The 22,030-nt window shown below is 37.7% G+C and overlaps 1 protein-coding gene across 4 annotated transcripts in view; it reads left to right on the top strand.

Moving 5' to 3' along the window:
• The window catches only part of LOC126161760 (mitochondrial import inner membrane translocase subunit Tim21), a 52,407-nt gene that overhangs the window by 8,348 nt on the left and 22,029 nt on the right, over positions 1-22,030 (top strand). For 2 of the 4 annotated variants that reach the window (XM_049917814.1, XM_049917813.1), the window contains exons 2-3: positions 19,096-19,331; positions 21,430-21,664. In XM_049917814.1, coding sequence (XP_049773771.1) covers positions 19,109-19,331; positions 21,430-21,664 — 458 coding nt within the window. In that variant the 5' untranslated portion in view covers positions 19,096-19,108. Of the gene's footprint in view, positions 1-1,091; positions 1,184-9,261; positions 9,374-19,095; positions 19,332-21,429; positions 21,665-22,030 lie in introns of those variants that run through there. The other 2 variants (XM_049917815.1, XM_049917816.1) reach the window with 2 other exon arrangements.

The following is a 22,030-nucleotide window of genomic DNA, read 5'->3' as shown; positions in this document are numbered from 1 at the left end:
TCAACATCTCTTGGTTTCAGCTCACATGGGACCAAAGTTCCTTCATTCTGAGTTGTGCCCATAGACTTGAGATGTTTTGAAATGGCTTGCTGTGTCACTCCCATTAATTGTACCAATTCTTCTTGGGTTTGACGCGAATCTTCACTCAGCAATGTCTCCAATTTTGCATCTTCGAAAGCATTCTCTCTTCCACCACTACGCCGGTCTATGACATTAAAATCACCGTTCTTGAAGCATTGACACCACTCACAACATGTTCTTACACTAATAGCATCCTTACCATACGTACCTGAGACCATTCGATGAGACTCAGCCATTGTTTCTTCATATTAAAACAAAACAGTAACACCTCCCGCAAATGAAGAGAATTAGGCACGTAAACTGACATTTTCAATCAAGAACAGCTTTATGATAGACACAAATCAACTAATGTTTGAATGAGATTATGTTGACCGAGGTCCAAGCTTACTGCCTGACATCTGCAATCTGTTTTTTTCCGACCGTTGTCGCCACCTTTCGGCAAAAGGCAGAAGCAAAGTTGTACACCTTGTATCTATTTTATATCATAATGTAAACAGGATCTCAAACACTTAAATGCGCCTCGTCCATTATTTATTTTGTTTGTTATGTTAAGTTAGCTAATAAATGTGATTATTTACATGTAATTGTTTTCAGTATTATGAGAAGGAAAGTTGCTACGCACCATGTAGCAGAGATGCTGAGTCGCAGATAGGCACAACAAAAAGATTTTCACACTTAAAGCTTTTGGCCAGACCAGTGTGATTTCAGTTGTCTGAGACTGCAGTTGTGTGTATGTTGCGTTTGCGGGAGTGTTTGTGTGCGTATGTGTGTGTCTATTGTTGACAAAGGCCATTGGCCGAAAGGTTTAAGCGTGAAATCATTTTGTTGTGCTTATCTTTGACTCAGCATCTCCGCTATATGGTGAATAGCAACTTTCATTCTCATTATATTGTACATTCCATCTTGGATTTTCCATTGTTTGATTTGTAATTGTTTTCACTTATTTCCTATTACATTTTTCCAACCCACATTGACATCTGTGACTGACCTGTGCTGTTTCTTTCCTTCAGTGCATATATAAACCTGTGATTGACCTACATAAAAGATCCATCAATGACTAAATGTCTGTTCAAAAACCATGATGGTTGCTTGTGCTCAAAAGGTAAAGTGCGACAGTTTGTGCTAATCTCATATTATTCAATTCCAAAAAAGCACAAATAACTCACTGCCACCAAAAATACACATTATTGTCATGTACTGATGCAACACTGTGTGTAAAATTTTTGTGTTCCAACTGAAAAATGTGACTGAAGAAAGAACACAGTAAACTAACCAAGAAGCTCAGTTTAACATGTTTCACACCTAGTACGCTCCCTTATTGTGTTGACTTGGAAGAGTAGGATGCTACTCATTTCCAAGTTTGTATACTCTTTGTAAGGGTATTTGTTGCTTATAATAAAAATTGTTTCTGATTAGCTGTAATTTACAAAATCAGAATATAAGGCACGAAAATAATTTGTATGTAGACCTCATCTCCATTAGGGTTTATAGTTGGTTTCTATAATCTGGTACAAAGGTATTCAGCAAGTATTAAAGAGAGAAACTGCTCTGGGGAAAAACTGTTAGTAGGACAAGTTTGGTACTTATATGGCTTTAAGTTGGCATCACTGGGATGAGCCCTGATCAGCTGATATATCAACATTATTTTGTTTATAACCTCAAAAATACATTTTAAGATGGCATGTCTGCTTGAAATGTCCACATCAGTTGAATAACGTTCTGTTGTTTGTTTTTTACTTGCTGAAGGTGAGAAACCAAGTGAATATATACTGTAGAATGTCTGAAGTTCATGGTGAAGGTTGTATGAATTGTGCAAATTTTTACAGTTGAGTCGAGCAGTTCAAAAATGGTCGTGACAAACATCGTTGTGGCCAACCAGTTGCTGTTTCAACTCCATCACTTGAAAGTCGAACTGATGACATTATTTGTGCTGACCGCCATGTGGCTGTGGAAATGGTAGTTGATAAAGTTCAAGTTAGTATTGGTACAGTTAATAACATTACCTGTAAGAATCTGAAGTACCACAAAACATGTACAAGATGGGTCCCAAAGGAGTTGACGCGGCTACACAAGGAAATTACGTTGAGAATGTGCACAGAGCTAAAGAAATGTTACGAAAGAGAAGGTGGGCACCTCAACAAAATTTTGACTTGTGATGAAACTCGGGTTCACTATTATGAGCCAGAATCAAAAAGACAAAGCATGGAGTGGAAGCACACCATCTCACCTGTCAATAAAAAATTCAAAACTCAAGCATCTGCAGGAAAAGTCATGTTGACAGTGTTTTGGGATGCTGAAGGTCCAGTTTTTTCTGACTATCTTGAAGAGCTGCGTACAATGAACAGCCAGTACTACTTGAATTTGCTTTTAAACAAGGTGAAGCCAGTCATGAGAGAGAGAGACGACGTGGATCTCAAGAGGAGAGGTGTGATTCTCCAGCAAGACAACACACGTCCTCATATTGCTCAACCAACCGATGAAACCATTGACAAAATGGGCTGGGAAGTACTGCCTCATCCCCCTTACATTCCTGATTTAGCACCTAGTGATTTCCATTTCTTTGGTGCACTGAAGGAGGCATTACATGGGAAGAGGTTCCAGGACAATGAGGACAAGGACGTGAAAAAGTTTGTGAGGAAATTGATTCAAACATCAAGATAAAGAGTTCTTTGCAGCTGGAATAAAAAAGCTTGTAGCCAATTGGAACAAGTGCATAAATGTTGAAAGGGATTATGTTGAAAAGTAGAAAAAGTATTTTTTTGTAAATATAAATGCTTTTTTCTCCAGACCAATTAGTCTCTTTAATTGTTGAATGAGCCTCATATATTTATGCCAGGGCTTTTTACAATCTTGGAAGCACTTCTTGAACTCACTTTTCATTATGGTGTTCAGCTCCTTCAGTGATTCTGTTTTCATCTTGTCAATGATGGCAAAACAATATCTTTTTATGGTTCTCTTCAGCCTCAAGAATAGCAAGAAGTCACGGGGTGGGGGTGGGGTGGGGCTTGGTGAATACAGTGGCCCAGGCAACATAACAGGTTTGATTTGCACTAAAAAATCAGACAGAAATTGAGTTGTGAGCAGCAACATTATCATGATGCAATTTCCACAAGTGATTTTGACACAATTCTGGTCATTTTCTTTGGATTACGTCAGATAAATAGCATATAACTTCCAGGTAGTATGCCTTATTGACCATATGACTATAAGGCAGGAACTCATGATGCACTATCTCACTGTAATAAAAAAACAGTGAGAAGAACCTTCACATGTGATTGAACTTGAAATTTTTTGGTCTTAGCTCTTCAGGCAGTTTCTCTTGGGGTGATCTGGCCTTATTTCAATATCATACCTGTATCCTCATTTTTGTCACCTGTTGTAACCTTGCTGTCAACTTCGTTTGGCAGTTTCTGAGCCATGTTTATGTAACACAGTTTTTGGTCAAATTTTAACAATTCTAGAACAAACTTTGCTGCTTCACATTTCGTGCTTAGAACCTATGAAAATTGCTTGGCATTAACCAAAGGGTATGCCGACATCATCAGCAACTCCTCTGATGGTGATTCAGCAATTTCTAGAACCATTTTCTGTACTACTTCTACATAGTTGTCAGTAATTGATGTGCTATGGTATCCAGGGCAGTTACTGTCTTTGGTGTCTTCTTGACCCTCTCCGAAATATTTATACAACTCATAAAACATTGTCTTACTCACAGTACATTCACCAAAAGCCAAGTCAACATTTTGAATGTGGTGCTGAACTTTATTCCATTTTAAGCAAAATTTAATGCACATTCTTTGATTTATCTTTTTCAAAAATAAAAATTTGTCAAGCACTTGAAAAGATGCATAACCTTTTTGTCTGTCAACAATAAACTAAACACTCAAACAGCTGAAAATGCAAACATGCATGAAGAGCATGTGTACTAACACGATTAAGAAAAGTATGAAAATTGGATGAATAAGGTGAGCGAAATTAAAAAAATTTCCTGTTACTTTTTTATCACACTTCACAGTCTAATTTCTGTCATCATACCAATTTTGCCCTCTATGGATCTCTAGTAAAACTGTTGTAACCTTTCACACCATATCTGCAGAAAATTTTGTTTCTCATTAGTCTGCTTGATTTTCAGCATGATGCTAAACACATCTCACACACACGTGTTGATCCCTTCTGTTCCAGTTTTTGCTCATTCAGTGGTACCCTACCCTACCCTACCCTACCCTACCAAACCATGCTATCCTCCAGAGGTTCGTTTCAAAAAGTTTGTTTTTTCAGATTAAGGCCTATGTTTCATGTGAGGTATATTAAGAAAGTAAGTGTATTTGGTGAAAAAGAAAAAGATGTTGTTGATACACTTGTTGACTATTTTTCCACATAATTGCCATCCTGTTCTGTGCATATGGTGAGCCATGGCACAAGCTTATTTATACCCTCCTCAAAGAACTCTGCTGCCAGTTCCTTCCTCCCACTTCAGAACCTCTTTCTGCACCTGCTTGTCGGTTGAAAATTAGTTCCACTCATGTGTGCCTTCAGAGAGGGAAAAGACGATTATCTGAAGGCATCAAATCAGGGGAAAAAGGGGGTGGGGGTTGAAAACATCCCAACTGAATGAGACCCAGAGCATCTTGGTGGCTAATTCTGTGTAAGGCTGGATGTCCTCATGCAACAAGCACATCCTTCTTGTCAGCATTCCCCTCCCCTCCTTTTGTTTCGAACACTCCTTTTGAGATTTTAGGGTCTCACAAAATCACTGAGATTAATGGTCTTCTCCTGAGCCAGAAATTCGACCAAAATGATGGCTTTTCAGTACCAAAACATTGAGGCCCTGACGTTTTTGCCTGATATTGTTTTTGAATTTTTTGGTTGATAGGGAATTGGTGTGACTACTGTCTTTTTGTCTTAGGCATATAATAAGCTACCATGTTTCTTCACCAGACACAATAGAGCTCAGAAAATCCTCACCTTCCAATTCAAGTCATTCGTCAAACTCACAGCTGCTATTAACCCGATTTTTCTTGTGCTGTTCTGTCAGCTATTTTGAGACCCATCTTGAGCATGATTTCCAGTATCCCACCATTTCTGTGTCTCATATAAGAGAGTGCTGGAGAGTTGTGGAAATATCGCGGAAATTTCATCCACTGTCAATCTGCAGTCTTCACGAACAGTTCCCTTGATTTTTTTTTTTTCACCTATTCATCAGTCTTTGACTTCTATGTTCAGCATGAACATTTGTTCTGCCTCCACTAAACTCCTTGCACCAATTACACACACTTTCTGTTCATAACACCTTAGCCGCAGAACTTTTGATTCACAAAAAAATTTTGGTAGGTGCCATTCTTTCCGTAAGTAGGAAACGGATCGCAGCTCATGGCTCGCACTTGGTGGGATTTCTTATTGAAAACACACAACTGGACACTTCAATGTGAGTTTACATACTATGATGTTTCAGCGATGCTTGCTCTGATCATGGTATCCCCCTTTACCACTCAGTGAAGCCAAATCTCAAAAAACAAAAAGACCACAGCCTGTTATGGTCACAGTACACTTACTATCTGAACAAGCCTCATACTAGTAAACTTCTTTTTGGGGAAATGCTCTATACCTGTGCTTGAGGATTTCTTCCCTCTTTGCTTTTGTTACACCTTATTGTTCTACCAAGATAGCGGTGTTTTTTTACTTCGGGTATGTTGTCCCCAATTTCGATGTCAAGTTTCTGCTACTCCTCATTACGTTCATCTTTTTTTTTGTTTCCTTTCCATCCATATTGTGTACTCGGTAAACTATTATTCCGTTCAACATACCCTGTAATTCTTCCTGACTTACAAAGAAGACAGAAGTGTCCTCAGCGAATCTTATTATAGATTTCCTTTCACTCTGAATATTAGTTCCACAACTGTATCTTTCTTTTATTTCTTTAATTGCTTCTTCTGTACATAAAAGAAACAATACAGGAGAAATACTGCAGCTTTGCTGTATGCTCTATTTAATCTGAGCACTCTTCACTTAATATTCAATTCTTATTAGTATCCTCTTGGTCTTGTGCATATTGTATAATATCCATCTTTCCCTATAGAATATACCTACTTTTCTGAGGATTTGAAAAATCTTGCACCATTTTACAAAGTTGAATCCTTCTGCTCATTTGACAAATCATATAGCAGTGTGTTGATTTTTAATAGACTTGTTTCCATTATAAAGTGTAACATTGGCACTGCCTCTGTAGTACCTTTCCTAAATCCAAACTGGTGTCATTAACATAAACTTAATTTTCTTTTCCATTCTTCTGTATGTGCCTCTAATCAGCATCTTGGATGCATCAGCTGCCAAGTTGACTGCCCTTGCTAATCTTGAGATTGTGTGGAATATATTCTTCTGAAAGTCTGATTCTGAACACTCATATGACACAAGACATAAAGAAAACTATGTTCACCTCTCATCACGTAAAACTATGTGCACAGACTCCTCAGTATATAGCCATGAAAATCACAACACAATAAAAGGGTGTGACATAATGAAACACAATAAAAGGTTGTGACATAATGAATATGAAGATAAATATTTTAAAAAGCAAGTTGCATGATACTTTGAGCCAGATCCCTAAAATGGAATAAAAATTTGATAGTTATAGCAGATGTAAATACTGTGAGCTTGACTAATTTTAAGTAAGTAAATTCTCCACAAAGTATTATTGTAAGTGTGACAAAATTTTAAATAAGCAAATTGTAACCTTGACATGTCTCCTGTACATCAGACACACATTCTGAAATTGCGTACATTATGAGATGAATAAAAAACATTTCACATCTCTAATCTAATAGATCGTACACACAAATTTAGTATTTGTTAGGCTTTCACTTCCTCATGTTCTGCCGTGTTTCCTTACAGGTCTACTTTGTCAAAAACTGACTCTAATATAAAATACTCTCTGTCCTCCGAATCAATGCCCATTTTTTCTTCTTCCATGTTACTGGAGAATTCATCCCCCTTGTAGAGGCTCTCAGGGTACTGTTCCTGTCTACCTGCTCTGAATTGTTGACAGCTTTCCTTTTAAATTATCTAACAGTTTTTTTTAATTTTCTACTGCTAATCCCTCTTCTCAACTGCCATTTATTTTTCAATTTCTTCACAATTTTTCTGCACCCATTTTGTTTTAGCTTCCTTGCAATTTTTATTAAGTTAATTTATACATGACTTAAATTGCATGTGTTATTACAAGGCGACACAATGACTGGCCAATATACATCTTCAGGAGGCGAAATTCTAAGTGCAGCCAATAAACTCACATAAAAGTCAACACAAGTAATTTTCTCTACCTCTATGTTTGTCTATTGCCAGTACTTTGAATTTTTCCCACAGAAGATAAATAATGACCAGCCATTCCATCTCCTTACAGTTTTTGAAATTTACGGTTTCCTCAAGTGACACTTTCTTTGTGATATGTGATTTATTCATCTCATTACGTACAATTTTCAAATCATTTGATTTGATGTACAGGAGACATGTCAAGGTTTACAAAAGAAACTTTTTTCACTTTTTTAAGAGAAATACAAAAGTTTACATTATATTTTACATTTCTAAGTTACAGCTACACATGTACATAAAATAATACATGTAATACAATCCCTGTGTTCAGACTGTGAAGCTGTCCTCAATGAATTCATCGACAGAATAATAACACTTTTCCACCAGAAGAGTAAAGAGCAATCTTTTCAGTGAATCAAACTCCATTTTAAATATATTACTGCCTTTTATTTTATTGAAAATTTTTAACACCATATACGCTGGCGTTTGGGCATAAAGTTTTAAACAATGTGTTGGAAGTTTGAAGTTATATTGTCGTATTCCTTTCCTCTCCCAGACATTTTTGTATTTCCTTCTTTCACTTATCAATTGAAGGATATCTTCTCAAAATAAGTTAATTAGATAGACAAAAAAATCTACTCACAAAGTGGTGGCAGAACACACACATAAAAGGAGGCTATAATTAGGCAAGCTTTCAGAGCCAGTGGCTCCTTCAGGAAGAAGGGTTTGAAGGGGAAGGAAGAGGGGTGAAGGAAAATGACTGGAGAGGTCTAGGAAAAGGGGGAAAATTTTGGAAAGTCACCCAGAACAGTGGGTCTGGGGAGACTTACTGGATGGGATGAGAAGGAAAGACTCAGCAGAGGAGGATTTCTACTGTTCTCAATTTCATCCAGGACTCTTGTATTGTATTGCCCAAGCCAAGCATTTACATGGAGTACTTTACTGAAAACAAGGGAGGTTTAAACCTGGATAACCAGTTAACTTTAAAGGAGCCTTTTTACTGTAATGCCATATTTGGAATGCAATATAGCATGGATTTGACAAGTCTTCAGTAGGTTTCCTTAGGTGTGTGGCACCAAATGTCTACACATGGGTTATGCAGTTCCCATAACATAGAGGCTGGTGGTTTGTGGGCACAGAGCTGGTGCGTGACTGCATGTCAGATGTGTTCTATCAGGTTCAGTTCAGCCAAATTTATGGCCAAGCTGTCAACATGAATTCACTAACAAGCTCCTCGAAATCACCGTAGCAAGGGTCTTGCCTTGGGAAATGGACAGTTATCCTGCTAAGTGATGCCACCACTATCAGAGAAGACATCAAGCATAAAGTGATACAGATGGTCTGCAGTAATACTAACTTGGTCCACAGCCATCATGGTGCTTTTGAACTATCAGAGGCTCCTTGGAAGCCCATATGAATGTACTGCATGTTATCCCCACTGTCCTGCATCCAGGCACAATGCGTGTTTCGAACAACTATTCGCCTGGATGATGGCGTTTTGACACACAGCCATTGACAGGTGTAACAAGAAATGTGATTCATCTGATCAAAAACACAGTACCTGTGAACCACAGTCCAATCTTGATGATCCCATACCCATTGCAATCATAACTGAAGATGTGCTGGAAGCTGGGAACACATAGGGGTCATCCGCTGAGGATCCCCAACTTCAGCAATGTGCACTCAACAGTGTGCTCCAAAACATATGTGGCTGCACTAGTATTTCACTCAAGCATCACATCTGCCACAGATTGTCGATTATCGTGCTACAAAGACAGGACAAGCCTATGACCTCTACAGTCTGTAAGAAGGTGTGGGTACACAGCACTTCATTGCCTATTCATGGATCCACTGATCTTCAATCACTTTCCACAGATGCCGATGACAGCAGCATGTGGAAACCTGACCAGCTTCACCATTTGTGGATATCTGTTCTCAGGCATTTTGGGCCATAACAATCTGCTCTTCTCGTTTTGAAGTCCCTTATGTAAGTGAATTTTTGTGGCCCTTGTCATACTGAGAAAGATTCCCCGCTTTGCTCTGATTATCTATTTCACTAAAAAGTCGTGTACTCACTCTGTAATTCCAGAAGGAAGAATATTCAAGACACCCAGAATATCCTTCTTGTTAATTTGTGACGGGGTGCTAAATGTTGTTTTGACAAACACTGATACTGTCATTCTCTTGAGACAGCTTTCTTGTGACATTGCTGATTGTACTGTGATTGCTGAATATAATTTTAACTCCCTTACATGCAAATGAGAAAAAAATCTGCTCTTAAAGACTTGCAGCAGGAAACTCCAGGTATAATTGTTAACACGTTTTTACTACTGAGATAAGGCATATACTGCCAGCATTGATCAAATTTAGTGTGGGTATCTGCTTGTCATCTTGTTCATTTTTGCCTGCATTTAATAATTTTTAGTGCACTAGACTGTTTTTTTTATACATCAGTTGAGGTTCAGCACAAGAGCGGTCCTTGTGCTTCTTTGGTGTAAACAGTTAATGATACAGCCATATTTTTGCAAATGGTTATATGTAGATGATGTGCAAAAAGTGATAGATTAGGAAAATTACATCAGTAGGTGACAGATGGATCAGATTTCCTAAATTGCATGCATATATGTATCAGCTTTGGTGCCATGGTCTTGCAACATTTTACAATTGTCATTTGTCTTACAAAATTTCAACGTAAGATAGACTAAAATTTTTTCTGTTTGGTAAATTGGACATGCATTATATTATTTTCACATAAAATTAGAATGAATGACTGTTTAACTGTCACAAAATACTTGATTAACTTTGTATATAGTGCTGTTTGTGGTCTGTGACACAGTTAGCACCACATCACTCCATCTGACTGATTTTCAATATTTCATATAATTGTGCACCTAATTTAAAATGCTCAATATATGTTAAAGGTTTCATACAGCAAGACAAGTATTACTGTTAGAAACTGTGTAACATGTCTAGAGATAGAGTAACTCACAGCATTGTTGTAACATTAGTTGCAAAAGTTCATTGAATCACATCAAGGGCTCATAATAGTAATTCAATTATCACAGTATATTGTTACAAAGACACAACATAAAAGGATAAGAAAAAGGAACATAATTTGATGAACTCTCAAACTGTAAATGAGAGGGAGGGGAACACTACATTCATGTAGGAAATAAGTAACAGCGCTTCAGACAATGATCTGTTGCTGAGCTTTCATGCTCTTTTTCATTGAGGGTAGGTAATCAAAAAATGACAGTGTTGTTGTCATCTCACATTCCCATGTACTTGGAGGCTTGATATGTGTCAACTCTTTTATAGTAATGAAAATAATAAATTTCTGACAATATGATGTAATTGGATAGGTAAAAAATCTGCTCACCAATCAGTGGCAGGTTCCTTCCTCTGGCAGAACAGTTGAAGGGGGAAAAAAGAGGGGTGAAGGAAAAGGACTGGAAGGATTTAGGTAAAGTGGAAGAGTTCCAGAAAAGTCACCCAGAATGCTGGTCAAGGGAGGCTTCCTTTCTCATCCTGTCTGATAAGTATACCCTGATGTGGGGTTCTGAGTGACTTTTCTGAATTCTACCCCTTTATATAAAACTTGTTTATGGTGATACACATATTTGCCTATGTTATTAGGCGACCCAAGAAGAGTAACAGAATTATTATTTATGAGAAGAACACTCTGTGTGTAAACTCTACCTGTTACATTATAAATTACATAAGTTTATATTTTACAAACGTTCCGTCAAACATTTTAGCTTTTGTGAAATGTGCTTATTTAATGAGTTGACTAGCTGGATGGGTTATAATTAGTTGATATGATAGGCAAAAAAGACACAAATCTCACAAAGAAACTGTATTGTTGACAAGCATTTATTTCAAAGTGCCAGATAGTTGGTGATGTTTGTCGACTATGAAAATAATTATTATTGGAAAGCACAAATTTGAAGGAATCAACAATGTGATCATAAGGTTAGTCTGAAATCCAAAAAGCCTAGTTTTGAGCCATTACTAACAACTCTGAATAAAAATGCTGTCACAGCCTATGATGATATACTAGATGTGGTTGCAGAGGACTCAAGAACCAGGCAGGAAAGAAAACCATGTGATGTGCTTGGTATGATGCAAAAGTGTTGCTCATATAATAAATTGGAAAGCACAGCAAGTAAGACTACCTACTAGCTGTTCAGTGGCAACCTCTCCCACTCTGAGAATTGGGGGAGCTCTAGTCTGCTGAACAGAGGTATGTATACACAACTGAAAAGCAAGCGAGGTGGCGCAGTGGTTAGCACACTGGACTCGCATTCGGGAAGACGATGGTTCAATCCCGTCTCCGGCCATCATGATTTAGGTTTTCCGTGATTTCCCGAAATCGCTTCAGGCAAATGCCGGGATGGTTCCTGTGAAAGGGCACGGCCGATTTCCTTCCCCATCCTTTCCTCACCCGAGCTTGCGCTCCGTCTCCAATGACCTCGTTGTCGTCGGGACGTTAAACACTAATCTCCTCCTCCTCCACACAACTGAATGAGAGGCATAACTTTCACACATACATCTCTCAAATATGTCAGAAATCTGCCAATGTTACAAACAACATTTGGCAAGACTGGGCACAATTGACTTGAAGATCCCATTGTAACTGCTTACACACTATCACGAAGCAATCCCCACTGGAATTATAAGGTTTGCAGTCAGTGCTTGGGCACATGAATTGTGATATAATTGATGAAAGTCAATTGTAAGGTGTACATAGGGCTCACAATGGTGGAGGCACTATAATTCACAATGGGTGTGTGCCCAATAGATTTCACTGTTAGATGGAGAGGCTGTTTTTACTGGCTTCGCTGAGGGAGTATTCACAAAGCGAGAGAAATTACTGATAACAAAAAGGACTGCCTCCTTACCTGAATGGTCAGCATTGACGACTAAGGTGCAGAACGACTCAGGTTCTATTCCCAATACCTCTGGATTGTTCTGAGGTAGGGAGGTCTGTAATTGGGTTTACTAAGCCTCTTGACTCCAAATTAGCAGCTGCTTGAATAAAGAATCAGCAGCGTCATCAGGCTTAATCTACTGGCAATAAGGGCCTGTGGGATTGGTGACGTGCTGATCATGTGTCACAATTATACACTGAGGTGACGAAAGTCATGGAATACCTCCTAATATTGTGTCAGACCACCTTTTGCCCAGCTAAGTACAGCAATTCAACATGGCAGGGACTTAACAAGTTGTTGGAAGTCCCCTACAGAAATACTGAGCCATACTTACCCCTATAGCCATCCATAATTGTGATAGTGATGCTGGTGCAGGATTTTATGCACAAACTGACTTCTTGATCGCCCCATAAATGTTCAGTGGGATTCATGTGGGTTATCTGGGTGGCCAAATCATTCACTCAAATTGTCCAGAATCTACTTCAAACCAATAGTGAACAATTATGATTTAGTGAAATGGTGCAATGTCATCCATAAAAATTCCATAATTATTTGGGAACACGGAGTCCATGAGTGGCTGCAAATGGTCTATTCTAGTCCATGGTCAGTTGTACCAGAGGACGCAGTCCATTCCATGTAAACACAGCCCACACCGTTTTGGAGTCAACCTAGGTCCATGCTTTGTGGGGAAACCTACAGTCACCTCTTACCAACTGTCATTGTGATTCAACTGACAGGCCATGGTTTTCCAGTCATCTAGGATACAAATGATAGGGTCACGAGCCCAGGAGAGGTGCTGCAGGCAATGTTGTGCTGCTAGCACAGGCACTTGTTAGTTGTCTGCTGCCATAGCCCATTAATGTCACATTTCGGCACATTGTCCTAACAGATATGTTTGTTGTATATTTCACACTGATTTCTGCAGTTATTTCATGCAGTGCACACTACTACCACTATCAGTATATGTGCATTTTGTTGTTCCACGACTTTTGTTGCCTCTGTGGAGATTATTTGCTGCCCCTTCTTTGAAGGCAGCAGTTGGAACATACCTAATGCCTGAGTGGTGTTCACATTTTACTAGAACTAAAATTACAGTAAGTGCATGAGTGGCAAAGAGATTGGGACAGTAGCACAACAGATTGCAGTGTAGATGTCAGATTTCCAAACATGAAGGAGAATATGCTTATGAGCCATATAGGTCCATCTACATGTACGATTCACTGTGTGACAGACCATACACCATACCCAGAATATTTACATATGCCGGCATGTTGCGCCATAGGTACAACAGACTATATACTACTGGGGCACCTTGATTGTGAAATTTTGCGGACTCAAATAACAGCCATTGGAAGACTAAGTGACAATGTTGGAGAGAAATGGCGCTTGTGACCAAAGTGGCAAATCGGGTATCTGGGACACAATTTAGAAAATATTTACAAAATAAATGCACTGTTAGAGAGAACCACATTTTATGTGATAGTGCTGAAGTAAATACTGTGACTGCAGTGAATATTATAGAGCGTTCACTGATGTCAGAATTCATTGCTACGTAGAGGATGATCAGATGCAGTGGATATGTGGTCAACAACATGTCAGCTGTGGCAGATTCAGCAGACTGAATGAGAACTTATTGGTGACTTACGTGGTTTCCTAGCTAGAGCTAGCTGCTGGATGGTGGTGTGTTGGATCCAGTAGGTCCTACTAGTTGACTCCACTGGGACTGTGGACAACAGTGTTACATCACCTTTGGCTACATCTCAGAGCTGATGCATGATGGGTTTGATTGTTTGGGTTTCCTGCAACTTCGATTCTAGATATTTTGCTTGTTGTCTCTTGCGATCAGGGGCTCACTGTCGTAGACAAAAGCATGGGTCATAGATGTAGAATTCTGCAAGAGTGGTTTCTTGAAGAATATAACTTTCTTAGCCCTAGGTGTCGCATAGGTTAAGATGAGGAACTGCCAGTATGCCATCTGTGTAGAGTACTGACAAATGTGTTACCATGGTGTATTTTGGGTAGGTTTTCGTTGTTTCTTTTATATTTAATGTAATCAGTTATTGTAAATGCTTTAACTACATTACCTAACAGGAAGTGAATTTTTAATCAAAGGTGAATACAATTTTCTGTAGCTATAGGGAAATAAGACCCACATTAGAATCTAGGTGAAGGGTACTGAGATTGTAAGCAGTAATAAATAAATATCCAAAAATATAGATCTTGAAACACACAAGAAATGAAAAGCCATGTCTGGAGCATGGCTCTGTATCAATTGAAATCCTGAGCGATGGGGCAAATGGAAATAAGCTTTCTAAATATGATATTACTGGAGACTGTTGAAGATCGGATGAGTTGACTGAATAGGCAAGGAAGATTTCCAGCAAAGACTCAATGAAGAAAATTACCTATTGAATAATATAATGAATTAAAGAGACAAAATAGTATGGCACATAATGTGGCATGAGTTGCAGCTGGAAAGTGTGATTGGAGAGATGGCAGAAGGGAACAATTACACGACTATAAAGTGTAGATCAGAAATGATGCAACATGCTGAAATGAAGATGACTGAAGAACTGCACCTAACCACCCTTAGGATTGACAACCAGAACAAAAGATGTAGTGAAATAGGTTACAGTACCAGCAAAGAGATTAATTCAGTCATTGGAGCTATGCTGATCATGTTGGAGATATTATTTTAGACTGATCTTCATGTACTTCATTAACTGTGCCAGTATTTTAATTGCCCAGCACTCAATTTTTATAGATATTTTAGTATTTCTTTTTTCCGATAAGTATGCCTAGGATCTGTTCTGCTAGTGACTAAAGAGGAATCTTACTGTGGCTAAGTAGACAACCAAATGACAGGTCTTTACTTCGGCTTTAATTTTGGTGTTACATCAAGTATTTGTTTTCCAGTACAACGATATTTCAACCTGCCATCAAAAATTGGTGTGTGTGACATACTGTTTCCTTGTTTGGGGAACATGTCTTCTTTATCACATAAGTAACAAAAGACATTAATTTAAATGTGTTTGGTTATCAGAAAGGCAACATGTGAAATCTTCAGTAACTACCCTAGACAAATATTGTCAGAGGACCTGCCAGGAACCCCAGGAAATTTTGGCCCTACATTAACCATGTTGTTGTTGTTGTTGTTGTTGTGAAAAACACTACCCATACACTTATGAGACAGCATTTAATATAAAATTTGAAAATGAAGCATGAAATTTTGAATTCTGGCTTCAAATCTTCCCTTACGAAGATAAAAACAAACAATGTTTCCATATTCAATAGTTGTATAGCTGCTGAGATGAGTTTCAAAGAAATCACTACTAGTTGTGTTTGAAAAGCATACACAAAACTTAACAATGTATCTCAGCCCAATTGAATTCTACCAAGCTTTGTAGGGGTTGTTAGATAACTGACTACACTCTCGACCTTAATTTACTGCAGATCCCTTTAGCAGAGAGGTGGTCCTCATGACTGGAAAAAAATACAGGTCGAAGTAGAACTGATCCAGAGAAGTACATTCCTATATCACCTACATTTGGTGGTAGCATAATCCTAGAACATATTCAGATTTTAAACACTATGACTGCCTGGACGTTTCCCGCGTAAATCCGCATAGGTTCCCAAAACATTGCTCATATGAAACTCAATGCACTGTTTTCACAGATTATATCCACAGTTCTGTGAATAGCAGAAACCGGGCTGATATGACTGTTTGTGAACTTTCGATCCAGTGTTACATAGGTGCTTTCTAAAGAAATTATGTTTCTGTAGGATATCTAATCAGGTTTTTGACAGAATTGAAAACCCCCTAACATTATCCTGGATGGAAAGTCATCTACAGTTGGGTATGTCCCAGAGGAACTGCTATTCCTGTTACAGGTTAATGACTTAGCAAGCAGTATTAGTTGCAGTCTCAGGCTTATTACAGATAATTCAGTCTGTGAAGAAATTCTGTCTGATAAAGAGTAGCAGTAATGTGCCAATAACTCTCAACAAAACATTAGTCTTGTGGAACTACTGGCAACTGGTACTTAACTCTCGAGCAGCGTGCCTTTCTATAAAGTGTGCCACTCACAAATAACTTTGTTTTGTACCATTTCCTGTTGTTTAACAATTTTGAGCTCGTATCTATTTCTTTATTATTGCTTCAGCTAACACAGTAATAAGTTGTGTTGTCATACATCCAAATGAGCCGCAAAATAGATGAGAAAAAAATTACAATTGGTGCAAGAAAATGACCCAGATTATGAGCTAGCAGCACAGTGAGACAGTTATCTATGAGATAGTTAGTAATCAAATAAATGAATGGCAGAAATCTGATGCAACTGTGCTATTTGATGCCTCGGGTGGGTCATTTCTATGGGGTAACACTTGTGTATGGCAATAGAGGGATTCAATGCAAGGTTTATTTTATTACTATCTTAATTAAACTGTGATTTAGCACACACAATGTTAGTTTACTTTATTGCTGATTAATTAAACTAAGAGTAAACTGTAATCTTGCTCATACACGTTTATCTTGGTAACACAAAGGTATTCTTTGTATATGTATGAAGTGCGCCGCACACCTGCCAGTGTTATGAAAAATGGCATGCCTGATCAAGGGTTAATTGAGAAGTCCACCTTCATAGATCAGTATGTCTGAATGCTGTGCAGAGGAACTTGGTTTGATTTGCAGTACCGCCAAGGACTTTTTCCTTTGTGGGAGGACTGGATGGGGTGCACAAACACTTGTGAAGCCGACTGAGGAGCTACTTGAGTGAGAAGAAGTGGCTGCAAGGTTTAGGCAGCTGATGATGGCCTCTATAATGGTGTGTTGACCTTGTGGCTCTCTATAGCACATCTGAATGATGCCACTGACAAGGATGATACAGCGGACAGTTGATACTGAATAGCTAGTAGATGCAGGTTTACTTAACTGAGAAATTCATGTTGGACATTTCATGAGATATTATAGTGTGAGAGTTAACTGGTCACAACTACATTCATACAAATATTTTGTAGTAATAGTGAATAGAGATTTGAAATGTGCTGACCACATAGTTCAGTTGTGGGTAAAGCAACTGGCAGGCTGCAATTTGTCAGCAAGATACTGAAAAACTGCAGCTTGTCTACTAAGAGACTGGATGCAAAACACTTGTATTACCCATACATCAACACTGCTCTAGTGTATGACGTGCATATCTGATTAGACTGACAGGGGACACTGAGTGTACACAACGAAGGGTGGTGTAAGTGCTCACAGGCATATCTGACTGGTGATAGAGAGTAACAACATATTGAAAAATCTTAACTTGCAGGCACTCGAAGAAATTTGCTATACACCTTGCAAAAAAAGTATAGCAAACTTCAAGAACAATCTTTCACAGCAGAAACTATGAAGAATTTTCATCCACATATGTATCTATGCATAGAGATCATACAGATGAAATACGCAAATAAACAGCTCAAGACAGGTATGCAAGCAGTCATTTTTTACATGCTTCATCCATGAAAGAAACAAAAGACAGCTTGATAAATGATACAATAAAAAGTACCTCTGTTGGGTAGGCTTTCTTCTTGGGAATAAATTTGAAATACATTAGACATGATGTCATACTGCTGCAGCTGTGAGGTAAATCATAGATCTTGTCGGTGTATCCGGATAAACACTGAAGTCAACAATGTAGGAAAAGATAGATTGCTACTTTTCGTAAAGTTGACACCTTAAGTTGCAGACAGGCATAATTAAATGACTTTTACATGTTAAGTTTTCAACCACAGCCTCCGTCAGAAAAAGCAGCACACAACGTTCATTCACACAAGCAAGCACACCTCGTGTGCATACATGACCGCCAGCTCCGACAGCTTGGATCAGGGAAGTCTTCTGAATAGGGCCATCCCTCCAGTTGCCACTGATACTACCATAGAATCTGAAATGCAGTCCAGGCAGCACAAATGGAGGGGTCAATCATTTTTATAGTGGAACTGGTTAACTGATGATTAATTTGTAGCTGCAGCACTGTTCACTCTCTCTGCTTCTCTGGTCTTTGATGGAAGGCAGCGGAGACACATTGACACTGTGTGCTCTAATACACTTTGTGTCACAAAGGGAGGCAGGTGTATTAAAGTTAATATAGATTCAAGGATTCTTCAAGAGAAAGTTATTTACTTGAGAATATTCTTACATTTGTCATTGGAAAAAAAAATTGTATACATCAAAACTACTGAAATTTGATGCATTGCAGTCTTTTTAAAAAGAAGGGGATCAAAAACAAGCTATATGTAGCTTGTGTGGCTGGTCCTATGCCATGGGTGAAGAAATGCCTAATCACTACACTCATTTTAAAACAATATGTAACTTTATTTTTTCAAGTTGGTAATCAAATTTTTATGACTACCCCTTGTATTTGTTTCTTTTCCCTTGGCTCTTCGTAATTCTCAACATGTGTTTCTCTGTTGCCCACAGAACTTCTCAATACTTTTGGCATTAACAATGCAAAAGTTCAAGTTGATTGTAAAATTTGTATTTGCCTACACATGATGGCAGGTTAATATTGGAAACTATTTTGTTCATCAAAAAAACTCGGGACTTTTTATTCTTATATTTATTGCTTTTGTAATAAATTCAGTTGTTATCATAAACTATCCCAAATACGAGATTTCATCAATTGGTTCTGTTTAGTCATAGTGCATTTCTACAGTATAATATGATCTTAAATTCTTACTGTGTGTCACATGAAATACCTGATGTGACTTTATCACTTGTGTAATTTCCTTTCCGCAGAAATAGTTGACAAATGACTTCATTTGCAAAAACAATATTACGTTACTACACACTGCATTCAGGAAGATTGGCTATAACATTTTGTGGCTGCCAAGCACAAGACAGAGCAGTAACCAAACTTGTTAAGCAGAGTTCATTTGTAAACAGAAGATTTTATAGTAATGAAGAGAAAAAGAAGTCGTCACTTACTGTCAAGAGGAAAGATGAAGTTGGAGCACCAAAAACACTTGAAAATGGTTTGTATATATTATTTAATTTTAGGAAAAACAACTGTAGGGTAAAATGATGGAAGCTGACTGTTTCATTATTAAGTCATTTTGCATCCTGTTTTTTAATTGTTTACGTCTCTCTTGGGTTTAGTTCATATTAACCATGAGCGATAATAGACGAGGTTACACATTATTTATCACAAGCTTCATTCATGAAAGAATTGTTTCGTAACTTTTTCTCTTTTAACAACAATTTTCTCTGTGTAGTCACATTAATAATTATTATTTTGGATACTGCTGGAGAGTATTCTGTAACCTACCTTAGTAGTCATGGTCATATGCTGTGCTTATTACTGATGCTTTCCAGGACACTCAATTTATGGCCATTTATGTGTTTTTTTTTTTCTCTCAATATAAAGGCCAAACAATGATCTTAAGAAAAGAAAAGGTAAATGTAATCTGAGTGAAGTAGGATGGATGGTGTTGGCAAATCATCAATGGATGATAAGTGACACCAACACACAGAATTTGTAGCACCAAAGTCAAATAATAAATTTAGAGAATGGAGTAAAAACAAAATAAAATACATTTATTAATTAATAAATACAACAGCTACAAACACCATATTTTGTCTAGGGACTGTCATACCATTTTTGAGAGCAATTCTCCTGTCTACTGCATTGTTAACTGAGAGTGTATCCTGCTTGTGAGATCAGTCATTCAGAAGCTGATAATGTGACTAAACAGCTCAAATATTTAAGTGCAATTTTTTGTTGCTCTCGATAGGCAGTGTTACCAATGAAGTGATTCCATACTTCCATTGGATCTATTTTAAGATCTAGAAGGTAATCTGTCAGTTAAAAACTGGACTGTAATGATAGACCTGTTCCTGTTCCATTTAGAAAATTATTCTTTTTTTGTGCCATCTTATAATGTTTACTCCATGAATCAAATATGGTTTCTCTGTTTCCCTGCTGTGTATCAATGTGTTGACCATCCTCACTTAGAGTTGTCTCAACAGCTGCGAGGAAATTCTTGTTGGTTTTGATTGCCTTCAAACATCCTAAAGCATTTTGAAAGTGTATGTTCTTGAATCTAGGCTTAAGCACTGTTGATATGACTAATATTTTAACATGTTCAGTTGGTAGCAATCACATTTTCATTTGTGTAATGACGTTACTCTTCAGTGTCTGTATTATTTGCATGTCAGATGTTTTACTTACCTGTTATTGGGTTTACTTTACTGCGTGAAACACATTTTTTTCCACAAATTCCACAAGTAGACACTTCCACAGGTTTCAAATGCCACAACCATCTGCCAGTTTACAGTTTCCGCAGCCGTTAGCACAGGTGGTGCACTAGCATGGTAATTCTTAACATTCTTAATCACTAGGTATGACTGCAAAAATCTTTCAATAATATACAAAGTTGAATTCCATCTAGTGTTTACTTCTTGAGTTAATTTGATGTCTAATTCTTCTTCCCCCCCCCCCCCCCCCCCCCCCCCCCTCCCCATTACATGCTACTGCACTATGTTCAAACCACATTTCAATCCTTTTCACAGCATCAGTCAGCTCTGGCAGTAGAATTTTTTGCTACCAAATTAAGCATATGTGCGAAAGATGATGGTATGACTTTTTCTTCCATATACTATTTATACTCCTTTAACCGCAGCACTGATGTCTTCATAAGATACGTTTAAAAAATATATTAATTTAAATGATGAAAAAAAATTATTGACAGTAGTAACAAGCCAACGTTGAAGGTTGATATATTGTCTTTAACATCCATGTTATGTTGTTTCAAAGACTTTGGTATCGATATTGAAACATTAATTTTTAATCTCCTAACATTGATATTTTGTAAATATTGATAATCATTGCTCATCCCTAGACTGTGGTGTCTACTCATTATATTCAATAGTGTGTGTCTGTGTGTGTGTGCGTAAATGAGTTTGCCAATACTTTTATGTGATAGGATTTTGTATTTATTTTGTTATGCTGTACAGATACCAACAGAATTTGCAATGTTGTTACTTGTTTCTTACACCTTTCATTTAACTTTTGAATTTGCGTATTATGCACATTTTAATTTATTGTAATTTTAATAATTTACTTTATTGCAGTGAAAGAAGCAACAAAAACTGTTTCCTATATGGGAATCATTCTTGCTGGTTTGGGATTAACAGGTGTCATGTTTTATACAGTGTTCAAGGAATTATTTTCTAGTAAAAGCCCCAATAGTGTTTACTCAAAAACTTTAGAGAGATGTATTGAAGATCCTCGTATTATAAATGCTCTTGGTGAACCAATTAAGGGTTTCGGTGAACAAACAAGAAGAGGCAGAAGACGACATGTCAGGTAGGACAAATGTTTTAAAACCATTTAGTCCATATAAGCATTACCACATTCATAAAATGATATGTGAGAGGCAGCATTCTGTCATTCACCAGCCATGTCTAAGAATATGAAAAGCAAAAACAAGAGGCAATGGTTTGGAGGAACAAACAGAGAAAAACATTCAGAATGGGTAACAGGCGGCAAATGACTGAACTTGGTACATCATCATGATCATTCAAAGGTTACCATAAAAAATTTTATTGCCAGCTACTAATCATTACCTTTTTTGTGTCTGTTTTTCATATGTTTTGCACTTAATGCTTCCCTTTCCTTACATGGATTTATTTGATTTTTAAAAATGAACATCCACTCTTTACTTAAACTTTC

Source organism: Schistocerca cancellata, chromosome 2 (assembly GCF_023864275.1).
Source record: "Schistocerca cancellata isolate TAMUIC-IGC-003103 chromosome 2, iqSchCanc2.1, whole genome shotgun sequence".
Taxonomy (NCBI): Eukaryota; Metazoa; Arthropoda; class Insecta; order Orthoptera; family Acrididae; genus Schistocerca; species Schistocerca cancellata.
Note: the sequence above shows the minus strand (reverse complement) of the source record. Positions and strands in the feature narration are given on the sequence as shown.